The sequence below is a fragment of the Trachurus japonicus genome, chromosome 17 (assembly GCF_045865225.1).
Source record: "Trachurus japonicus isolate A0001 chromosome 17, Traja_1.0".
In the NCBI taxonomy this organism is placed as follows: domain Eukaryota; kingdom Metazoa; phylum Chordata; class Actinopteri; order Carangiformes; family Carangidae; genus Trachurus; species Trachurus japonicus.
The window spans coordinates 37,756,087-37,768,268 of record NC_140923.1 but is presented as its reverse complement, the minus strand read 5'-3'; the positions used below and the strand labels follow the sequence as shown (position 1 = coordinate 37,768,268).

At 43.6% G+C, this 12,182-nt stretch overlaps 1 protein-coding gene across 1 annotated transcript in view; it reads left to right on the top strand.

Annotated features, from left to right (window-relative positions):
• zswim5 (zinc finger, SWIM-type containing 5) overlaps positions 1-11,239 on the top strand; it is a 67,477-nt gene extending 56,238 nt beyond the window's left edge. The window contains exons 7-16 of the mRNA XM_085806001.1: positions 73-249; positions 882-1,028; positions 1,153-1,290; positions 5,126-5,277; positions 6,149-6,251; positions 6,349-6,484; positions 7,776-7,933; positions 8,051-8,214; positions 8,849-8,930; positions 9,869-11,239. Coding sequence (XP_085662127.1) covers positions 73-249; positions 882-1,028; positions 1,153-1,290; positions 5,126-5,277; positions 6,149-6,251; positions 6,349-6,484; positions 7,776-7,933; positions 8,051-8,214; positions 8,849-8,930; positions 9,869-10,731 — 2,120 coding nt within the window. The 3' untranslated portion in view covers positions 10,732-11,239. The remainder of the gene's footprint in view (positions 1-72; positions 250-881; positions 1,029-1,152; positions 1,291-5,125; positions 5,278-6,148; positions 6,252-6,348; positions 6,485-7,775; positions 7,934-8,050; positions 8,215-8,848; positions 8,931-9,868) is intronic.
• Positions 11,240-12,182: the final 943 nt, after the last annotated feature.

The following is a 12,182-nucleotide window of genomic DNA, read 5'->3' as shown; positions in this document are numbered from 1 at the left end:
AGTGTGGTCTAGATATAAATACTCATCCGAATTCATCTAACATGAGACAAACTTGTGTCTGGTCTTCCTCAGACTCTCTGTCCAGGCCGAGGAGGACGGTGTTCAGCCGGGCCGTGGAGGCCTGTGACCTCCACTGGCAGGACAGCCACCTGCAGAGGATCATCAGCAGCGACTACTACATGTCTCCGTCCTACCAGAGGGAGGGAGAGAGTCTGCTGTTCAACCCTCAGGGTCTACCACTCTGGCTGGGTAAAATCCTAATGCACACGTTTCCTTATTGCATCATTTGCATGCTGCAGTGTGTAAGAGAACACATCTCTCCTGATTCATTATGGCAAATGATATACAGTATTCAAATAATACTCTTAACACGCACACTCACATCCTATACAATATACAGTATATAGGGAAAAAAAAGTTAATTTACAGAAGTGATAGTGTTTCTGTGGCACCTCCATATACACACAATGTTTAATTCCACTGAAAGCTGACCTAACACGCACACACGCACACACACACACACACACACACACACACAGAGTAATTCTGCTGATATTGAGGCCAGTATCTGCAGTAAGCAGCTTCCAGCTAAGATCTGTCAGATTCTGCAACTTAAGCCAGCTATCAGACACACACTGGCGTTCTGCTGAGACTGCACTGTGTGTGTGTGTGTGTGTGAGAGGGAGAGGGAGTGTGTCTGTGCCGTTTCTAACTGCATTCTGTGTCTCACAGTGTGTGTTTTTGTGTCTGTTACTGAGGGAGTGAGAGAAAAACTTTGGAAGAAAAATACACATCTGTAACTGCCTGTAGTGAAGTACGTGTGTGTCTCATGAGGGGAAATCTGTCCTGACGCAACCTCGTCTCCCTGTCCCACCTCACAGACCACGTCCCGACAGCATGCGCTCGCGTTGACGCCCTGCGTTCCCACGGTTACTCCAGGGAAGCCCTGCGATTGGCGGTCGCCATCATCAACACGCTCCGCCTCCAACAGCAGAGACAGATGGACATCTACAAACACCAAAAGAAAGGTATACGAACACACACACACACACACACACACACACACACTGTGTTGTGTTTGTTTTACCGTAGCCATGTAAAACAAGTCATGACACCCAGGTCTGACTCCTCCCTCCTCTCTGCCTCTGTCAGAGCTCCTCCAGAGGGGCGTGACCTCCACCACCAACCTGGAGGGCTGGGTGGGTCATCCCTTAGACCCCATCGGCTGCCTGTTCACCACACTCACCGAAACGTGCCGCGTGGACGACGACAGCAGCATGGACACTGGAGGTACTGAACAAAGACATACTTCTCTTTATCCTTTTCAATATAGAGTTTTTCATCATTTTTTGCCTCCACAAGATCTTTTAGCACTCATGTATCTTTTGCATGTGGAGCGACCTCCTGCAGGTACAGCCTGTTCCTGTCTTGCATTTATAAAGTGTTTCAAGGTCTCAACATGGTCTTAGGAAGGGGGGGTTGTCATGAATTGAGTTTTGGGCACAGAAAGCAGTCGGCATCTTGAATCATGCCGTGATTTCTCTTTGTTCTGTACAAACTCTTGACCAGAGGGGCTAAAATGTTAAGTGAAGCTTTCAATTCATTCTCGCGCCACTTCTGGTGTTGACGTGGTGAGCAAAGCTGAAATAGCCTTCATTTACTATGCTTCCATTATATGTTAGAATCATTGTGTTGGTCCGAGCTAATTCATTCATTTGTTAGAGACGGGAAATGAGAAGTAGAGGTGGCAAGACTGAAAACACTTTAAAGCTTTTATAAAATTATATTCAGATAACTTAAATTATAATGGAACAAGTAGAAGGGAGACAGGTGAGATCATAATCAGAACAGAAATGCTGTGTGCCATTGGTTGTCAGAATAGAAATATAGAAATAAGACGACGTTTAACTTCATGGAATATCCTCATCTTTGAAGATAAACCAGATGTTTAATATCACAAGCCGTCAAACGCATGGAATGCATTTTTCCATTTATAAATAACAGTAACCATAATGTATGATGCATTCTCAGTAGGCTATTTTATAATGGTAAACACCATTGAACAACTTAAAGGAATACTTCACCCAAAATCGATAATTCACCAATTTTCTTCTCACCGTCATGCCAAGGAAGGGTTCGGAGAATTTTCGGAGTCATCAAAACGCTTTTGGAGTTCCAGGGGGGGTCCGGCTGACAACGGATTTTCATATAATGGTGGTGGATAGAGCTCACTTTTGAATTGTCCAAAACACACACTATGAAACATCCAAATACCTCCATACTGCTCATCCATACTGACCCAAGTGTCCTGAAGCTGCCACATGAAAACGTTGTTCGGAAAAAAATAATTTGATCTGTTTTTACAGTGTACGCAGAAATTACATGTAAACGAGCCAAAGGCAGTTTAGCTGTAACATCATTCAGTATCAATGCGAGAACCTTATGTTTTAATAGGGTTTAATTTATACAATACTACATAAAAAGGTAAAGGTGTCATTTTGAGCTCTAGGAAAAAATTCAGACACTTTATTGAGCAAATGTTTGATCTTCTTTATAGAAAAAAGTAATTACTAATGCAAACAATTACATGGTTATATATATCAATATTGGAATCATCCATCCTCTCTTTGTCCACTGCTGCACTGGCATCACGGTGGTTCTAAGCTGCACCTCTGTCCACTAAACCAAAGCCTTAGTTTGTACCTCAGCAAAATACACACACAGTCGACCAATGAAACGCCTTCCAGTCTCCTCCTCACCCAAACAATATGTTCATCAAAGAGCTTGTTTTACAAACAGGAGGTGCAGCTCCTGCCACTGACTGTTGACCAGCTGATGCAGCGGGGTTGAGCAGAGGTGATGGGACCCACCAGCAGTGACTCACCACACAACAGACTCCGTGTTCTCATATCAGGACCAGGCGCTATTGTGCTGCAGACGGCCATAAACAAGCAGAGCATGAATGAATCAGCCTGCAACACCCTGCTCATTTACAACACACTCTTTTTGTGTGTGTGTGTGTGGTGTGTGTATATATAGAATCCATCACCATTTGCATTTCTCACCCTGCCCAGGGCTTTTTTTTTTGAATTGGGGTTTGGTTTTCCTATTGTTACCAGGCTACAGGGAACTATTGTCAGTTCAAACAATGCACTGACCACTGGCACACTCATTTGTGTGTGTGTGTGTGTGTGTGTGTGTGTGTGTGTGTGTGTGTGTGTGTGTGTGTGTGTGTGTGTGTGTGTGTGTGTGTGTGTGTGTGTGTGTGTGTGTGTGTGTGTGTGTGTGTGTGTGTGTGTGTGTGTGTGTGTGTGTGTGTGGTGTGTGTGTGTGGTGTGTGTGTGTGTGTGTGTGTGTGTGTGTGTGTGTGTGTGTGTGTGTGTGTGTGTGTGTGTGTGTGTGTGTGTGTGAGCGTTGGAGAAAGAGTGACTGATTGTCTTCTGTTGTTTTGGGAATTTGAGGAGAGTGGTATGATTATTTTGTGTGTGTGTGTAGCTCTGGTCACCATGCTTTATTTCCCAATGGAAGACAGCTGGGAACATCTGTCAAAAGGAGGAGCGGGGGGGGGGGGGGGGTTGGACCCAGACCGTGTGTCAGCCAATCAGAACACAAATTTCTCGCTGATCTTTTTAAATGGACCAATAAACAGCCAGCAGAAGTACAAAAGAGAAAAACAAAACAAAAACCAGAGCTACTACCCGGGTTAAGTCTGTAAAACCAGTTTCCACATTTCCCTAGATTTGCACACACACATTTGAGCGCGCACACACATACACACACACACAGGATAAACAGGATTGAGGGGGATCTGTTGCTGGGAGGGGATTTAAGCAGAATGATGGGGTGGTTGTGTGGGGGGGTGGGGGGGAAGAACAAATGGGCACCAATCAACAGCTGAGGCTCTGGTGGCATCTGTTCTCAGTTATAGTTGTCAAGTGCTGGTGTAGGGTGAGCGGCCATCTTAAGATTTGTGAACACAGCCTGTCATGAATCCCACATTTCTATTAAATCACACGCAGCTTTAATCACTCCCTGGTCATGCAGACTTCAGACTTCCCTGGATAATCTCCGTTTGATTTAAGGCATATGGGCGCCACAGTTTCTTAAAGCATGCGTATTATTATGCACAATACAGCGCAGGAGGAACTAGTGGTGATGTTACTCATCCTGAAGTGACCTCCTCTGTAAGAAACGGCTACTGTTCTCCTTCCACGTAAAAAAAAAATACATGAATGATGACTGTGTTGGTTACAGTGAAGCTTAGTGTTCCATATTTGATAATCCTCCACCCAGCTGGACAACATTTTATTTATTAAATTGATTTAAGGCACTTAGAGAATTTGAGCTACTTTTTGGGCAGTTTCCTGTGTGTTTCATTCGATCCCTCCTCTGAGAGCGGGGAGCCTCAGGCGCATGATGAGTGAAAACTGATCACTGTCAAAACCTCAAGTCTCATTCCAGTTCAGTTAACACAGGACTGTATGTTTTTTTTTTGTTTTGTTTTTTTATATTATTATTTAGTCACAGTGTCATTTTGGTGAAAAACACTAGTGCACATAGTGACGCGTAGTGTCCATCTTTATTATCCACAAGTTTCCGAACGTCATCTATGGTCAAAACTGGAAGCCGGTTTTGCTGGTTTTGGTGGAATTGTACCTTTACGTTTCCATGGTTTTCAGTCGTTGTCATAGTTGCAGCAAACGCATGGATCGATTAACGCTGGCTTTTAACACGGATGTCAATTTGTGTGATATCCATTGTTAAAAGCTGGTGTGATGATCCATGCGTTTTACAGATTTTTTATTGAAAAAAAAAAGATCCATGTATTTAACGCGACTACTGAAACCATGGACACGTAAACTAAATTCCACCGGAAGAGCAAAACCGGCTTACGTTTTTGACGTTCGGAAACTTGTGGATAGTAGCCATCATTTTGGCTTCACATACTAAGATATACAAAAACCCTCAACCTTCATGACCTTTATTCTTTGTGTTTAATTTAAACAGATGATTTGTTTTGCACTCACTTGGACTTTGTACACCACCAGCACAGCGGACATTAACTGGAACATAATGAATCCACCCCTCAGAGCTCACTGTAACTGTTTTTCTCTCCTTGTTTCAGAAGGAGAACCCAGACCTCCGGTCTACCACCACGTACCCGTGTGGGGGAGTCCAGACGGAGGGGAGTCCTACCTGACTCTGGCCTTAGAGGTGGCTCTGATGGGCATGGGCCAGCAGAGGATAATGCCTGAGGGCCTGTATGCTCAGGACAAGGTGTGGTATTTCTGAAATACAGTCACATTTATAATTTGTGGTAATAATATCCTGAGTTAGCTATATGATTTTTTTTTGGTAGTATTTCCTGAAAGAGAACACAGTTATATTTGGGCTGCTTGGCAGACGCAAAGTGAACTACATCTCTAGCTTGTTGCATATTAAAAATTTGTGTGTTGTCGACAACATCGTCATGATAGAAAATCACTATAATTAAATGTCTGTGTGAAGCACTTTCCGCGCAAACAGGGAGAAAAGGTCACATCAGTTTGTTCCCTGGGAAAGAAAAAAAAAACAGGCAGAAAGTCACAGTACTTAAGTTCACTGTGAATTAGAATCAACCCATGGAACATTTCTTTGTGCGAGTGGTAATCTGCTTTAAAGTGCTTAACGCGGTCGCCTCAGACCTTTGTTAATGTCATGGAAATCAGCGAAAACATTAATGTTTTAGACAAGAATTGCATATAAAAGCCCCCAAATGAAAGCGCCTCTCACTGGATCAGCAGCAGAAAGAAAAACACTTTCTGTCGTGTACTCTGACAATACATACACACAGACTGAAGAGTGAGAGGAATTAATGTACACTGCTCTACTCTGATAATACCTCTAACTCAAAATCCCTTCTTAAAGGGTATTTACACTTCAAAGCAAGTCAAGTCAGTTTAGTTTTTACTCTTAATTAAACCGGTCTAATCAAAGGATCTCAGGTTGTTGTGTGTGTTGTCTGTTGATAATAAATGCTTATATATACTGGAAATCCAGGCTATGATTAGTTTAGCTCCTAACATTTAAGCACATCTTCCCCGTTTATGGTCAAACACCATTTTCTGTGCAGTCGCAATGAATAACACGTGTTGTGAATTTGTCGTAGGTCTGTCGTAACGAGGAACAGATTGTCGCAAAACTTCAAGAGCTGGAGCTGGACGATCTCCTGGTTCAGACTCTTCGGAAACAGGCCATACAGCTGCTAGATGGTACGGCGCCCCAAAAGCTCTCTGGGATACTGTGTGCTCCGATGTTTTTTTTTAAAGATGTTGCTAAACATGAAACATTTTGTTTGTCTGGGTCCAGCCGGCCCCTTCAGCGGTCTGGGTGAGGTCATCCACAGGGAGAGCGTTCCCATGCACACCTTCGCCAAGTACCTCTTCTCCGCCCTGCTGCCACACGACACGGACCTGGCCTACAAGGTGGCTCTCCGCGCAATGAGGTCAGGAAGTGCACTGCGTTATAATGTAATGTACGTCTATGTCAATGATGATGGTCGGAGTCAACATTAAGCTTGGCTGTATGTCATCTTTTTTTAATGTTTTAGTTTTGATTTTTTTCAGGAACAAAGTTACAGTTACCAACTAACAAGATAAAATCCAACCAAAAAAAAGTCAATATCCACAAGGTGGCAAAGTAAAAATGAAATGACAGGACAATAGAAAGTGAAAAAAAACTAGAAAAGGCATTTCCATAAGAAAAATGCGTGTGAATGCTGAAAGCCATTGCTGAACCCTGCTAAATTAGCAGAAGAAATTGACAAAGAGAGGAAGTACAGGAACTAATAATAATAAATTAATAGATAGACAAAGACAAATCGTTTTGAGGTTGCTCTTCTCTTAACTATGTAAAAATTGTTTTTTGCACTCAAGACAATTTGGCGCATCCTGTCAAAATCACACACTAATGTATGTTATTAGGTACACACAGTAAAGGTATATAAACTATGTAGAGATGAAACACCAAGCTATGGGAAAGCTGCAGTGCTTTTCAGATTATAGTGTTAGACTGCACTCAGTAAATTAATGTGTACTGAGAAAAAAAGTATACATTATTTTGTCAGCTTCTGGAATAATAGGTATGAACTAAGAGGGAACTCCTTAAAAACTCCTTAAAAAAATGTGTCGTTCTGACAAAAGAAAACATTTTTTGGGGCTGTAAGAGTATAGGATGAGCTTCCAGAGCTCCATCAGTAAATTCCTTTAAAAATAGAATAGATAATTTCTGGTCAAATAAGGACTTTTTAAATTATAAAGCAAGGTTGTGACTTTTGCAGACTTGGATTTTGTTTTGTTTTGTTTTGTTTTGAGGTATTGTGGGAGATGATCTTTGAATTATTTATTGTATTCAAGTGATATTATGTATGGATTGTTGAAGTTTTTATGGATATATTTGTGATTGTATGTTGTTATTATCTTGAGTCTGATGTAGAGGATTTATATCCTGTATCAGATGTATTATCATACATACCTTTATTAAAAGGTAGTAGAGGCTTCAGTGCATTGTGGTGGTGGTGGATTACTTTATGTTAGGGATTTACCAGTGTGGCTAAAAACTACTATAATCGATAATGATAGCATTTTGGGAAATGCTTATTCACATTATTAGCAAGATATGAGAGCATAGATCTTCACACCTCACTCTCAGTCTTTATATATTAATTGACATTTAAACATCTTAATCCATGATGACATTAACTGAAGACATGTTAAAACTTGTTTGTTTCCATTCAGGCTGCCAGTGCTGGAGTCGTCAGCTGGCTCCGAGGACGTGGGCCACCCTCACCACGGTATCTCCATAGTCCCCAGCAGATACCCACGCTGGTTCACACTGGGACACCTGGAGTCGCAGCAGTGCGAGCTGGCCTCCACCATGCTAACTGCTGCTAAAGGTACCGTCACTCGGCATAGTCCTAGCTGCAATGTTCTGACACGTGCTTCCATCCTTACCTTTCACTGGTATTTGAGCATCAAGATCTTAGTCTACGGTTCCCACTTTTTGTCTGCAGGTGACATGTTGAGGTTGCGGACAGTACTGGAGGCCATCCAGAAAAACATCCACTCCTCTTCCTTAATCTTCAAACTGGCCCAGGACGCCTTTAAGATAGCCACTCCCGCAGACAACCCCCCGGATATAACCCTGCTCAATGTGGCCCTGGAGCTAGGACTGCAGGTACTGTGTGTGTTTATGTGTGTTTGTGTGAGAGAGAGAGCAGGCCAGTCGATAGTTTTCATAAATCATTATATACTGTATATCAAAAAAAAGAAAAAAGAATCAGTGCTGGTCAGGACATGCAACAGTTTCTTTGAACTCATCATCTCTGCAGTCCTCCACAGCCTCGCTACAAATTAAGAGAGAAAACATCACACAGAGTCTTAACCGTTTGTTGATGACAAGAAACCACATAATTGAGCCTTTTGGGTTCCACAGTAAACACAAAAAATCTTCACATCATCACAGCAGCAGTGTAACTGCAGCTTCACCCGCCTCCTCCTCCTGGTAGATCCAGTCTGGGCAGAATTCCTGTCCACAGAACTGCTAATAAAGTTCTCAAAATGGAAGAGTTACAATTAGTTGTGTGTAATTATGAACATACTTAGGATGCGTCTTTCATCACTGTGTGGTGTGATGTGGTGCTGGCTTCTAAATGCTGACAGCTGCATGTCAAGCTCATGGTTGCGTTGCGTTTTTAAATGGGTAAATCCTTTCAAAGTTAATAAGAAAATACTTAAATATTGTACATGTAATGACTTCCCCATTTAATTAAACAAAGCAGGAAACCTCACTGTGTGTCTGTGTTTTCCAGGTGATGAGGATGACTCTGTCCACGCTCAACTGGAGAAGGAGAGAGATGGTTCGCTGGCTGGTTACCTGTGCCACTGAAGTTGGTATGTGATGCTTTTACTACACACACCCCACCCAGATGGGACCTTTAATGCAATTTAAATACAATTAAAGGTCCCGTCCAGTATAAATTATGAATTATAATTTTCATGTGATTTGAATGTATATAATACACAGAAAGTGAATTAAAGTGTTGAGTCCACAGAGAAACGGACACAACCTGTGTTTACAAACTGAGCCTCAATATGAGCTGTGAGGGCTTCTGTAAATTTGTGATGTCACAACAGAGCAGTCACCTGGAGGATTTGGTTTCTCTGGAGTGTTACAGTGACATTTTTAGAACAGCTCATAGGGCCTCTTCTGATTGGCTTCTTGTTCTTTGTTACAAGAGATAGATACTCCAGAGAGAAGATGTAAAACTACACTGAGATGGTTTTTGGCTTATATCTTTTTTTGTTTTGTTTGTTTAAGTATATTCTTTGGGGGCTTTTTCGTCTTTAATGGAAAATACAGTCGAGAGAAAGGGCCACTTGATGCGGGATTCAAACTGGGGCCATCTGCAGTGAAGACTGTAGCCTCAACACATGGGGCAGCTACTCTACCAACAGAGCTAAACACCGACCCAATTATATAATTTTTAAAGGTGTGATATATGGGACCTTTAATAAAAGCTCAGGTTTATGGTGCGTTCCGGGCAACCCGTAACTCGTGTTTTTCCGACCTGTTCCCATGGTTACCCGTTGGAACGTACAGTCAAACTCGTAACTTCCCACCTGTGAACTCGTACTAGATCGATCTACTCCCAGCTCCCAGTTGTAACTCGTAACTTGCCTGGAACGCTACAAACCTGTAACTGGTGACTTGAAGTCGTGACTTACGGGTTAAAAAGCCTCGAATAAGTTTCAGAAAAGTCTGACCAGTACTATCAGACAATAAACACACCGACCTCAGAATGTTAAGTTTCTGTTTCTGTCCTCCCCAGGTCTGCGGGCGTTGGTCAGCATCTTACAGAGCTGGTACACCCTCTTCACACCGACCGAGGCCACCAGCATCGTGGCGGCCACCGTCATGTCCCACAACACCATCCTGCGCCTCAGCCTGGACTACCCGCAGCGCGAGGAGCTGGCCAGCTGCGCCCGGACCCTGGCCCTGCAGTGCGCCATGAAGGACCCCCAGAACTGCGCCCTGTCGGCCCTGACGCTCTGCGAGAAGGACCACATCGCCTTCGAGACGGCCTACCAGATCGTGATCGACGCGGCGTCCACGGGGATGACCTACTCCCAGCTGTTCACCATCGCCAGGTACATGGAGCACAGAGGATACCCGCTGCGCTCGTTCAAACTGGCCTCCCTCGCCATGACCCACCTGAACCTGGCGTACAACCAGGACACGCACCCGGCCATCAACGACGTGCTCTGGGCCTGCGCGCTGAGTCACTCTTTGGGGAAAAACGAGCTGGCGGCCATCATCCCCCTGGTGGTGAAGAGCGTGCACTGCGCCACGGTGCTGTCCGACATCCTGCGGCGGTGCACCATGACGGCGCCGGGCCTCGCCGGCATCCCCGGGAGAAGGAACTCTGGGAAGCTGATGTCGACGGACAAGGCGCCGCTGCGGCAGCTCCTGGACGCCACGATCTCGGCGTACATCAACACCACGCACTCTCGACTGACGCACATCAGTCCGCGGCACTACGGAGAGTTCATAGAGTTCCTGAGCAAAGCAAGGGTGACTTTCCTGCTGGCACAGGACGGCCACATTCAGTTCGATCAGTTCATAGACAACCTGAAACAGATCTACAAGGGCAAGAAGAAACTGATGATGTTGGTCAGAGAGCGCTTCGGCTGACCCTAGCCCTCCCTCACAGGGACACGCGCCCTGGGAAGTAGTTGAATCCATTTGTTTCTATTTAAGGCTTTTTAGATTCTTTGTATTTTTACTTATTTTGAGCCATTTGTTGACTAAGTCATACGTTTTTGTCCCTGTTTTGTTGTTTTGTTTCTTGAATGTGAACCAGGAAGTGTTTGCAGTACATTGCTCTACTTCGTCGAGACTGCAAAAGGAGGGGCGACGGCTTGAAATGTCAAAGAAACACCAACGAAAACAAAGCATTTTTCCCTCCAGCTAATGTTAAATCTAATATAAAAAAGTGCAAACGATTGTGATTACTAAAAAAAAAAAAAAAAAAAGCAAAAGGAACTTTTGTTTTTCAGTGGCACATGACGATATAAAAACCAAATGATGTTGGATGGGGTACTTACTTTGAGCCAGACGACGCTTTGAGCTGGGGGTAGGAGAAGTGTTTTTCCAAGTGGAAGAAACATGTCATTCCAAAAAGAAGAAAAACAAACAAAAACACTGAGATGGAAAACACACATAGTGTTGCTGTCATACCTCGACTGTATTATTTGTCAGCTTTAACTTCTCTATCAGAAATGGCCTCTTTGTTTCATTCAGGGCATCTTAGAGTAGAGAGGGCAGAATACAGGACTGCACATGTGCGGTCTCTTCTGTAGAGGAAAATCAGCACCGACAAGTTTTCTAAACTTGACTGAAGCCACTCTAGACTAGCTCCTGTCCTCTACACCTGCTGCTCAGTGCTTTTCATTCACAAATCATCATCTGGAGAAGGACCGTGAGTGCATGTTCACCAATCCAGCAGCCCCAGAGTGACATTATTCAGGCTGTTCTAGCGAAGATAGAGTAGTAGAGGCTGCAAACATGCACACACACCACACACACGTATGTTTATGTATATGTATGTATAAATATGTATACACATGCATACATACAGTATATCTCTTATATCATCCTATAAGCTTACTAACAGTGACAAAACACAACTGTGATGAACGGTGGGAGTCACACCGTGCACATCTTCAGACATACCACTGCACTGCTGTACAGCTACTTGTGGCCAAAACCTCTTCGACCTATACGACTCCAGTGGTCACCACTCACATGCTAGATCATGATGCTAGTCAACGAGCAATATAAGTCAAGTCTGCTTCATTTTTTATTTTTTTTAATCATCTAGCGGCATTAACTCCACCGCCTCGTATTGGTTTAGCAAGCGGAACATATTTGGACCTTGTTGATTTCAGTGACTGTTAGTGGTTAAGTCTGCCGGTAGCTAAAGGCCCTTTTCCATTTCAAGACATCTCGGGAGAAACTGTGTGTAAGCACTGCCATAAGTCAGCAGTAGCCTACTTTCCTTTCCATCATAGTCAACAAGCACTAAGTAGACAACAGCCACAATTATCAGAGTCCACATCAGCAGAAAGAGGAAAAAAGTAATA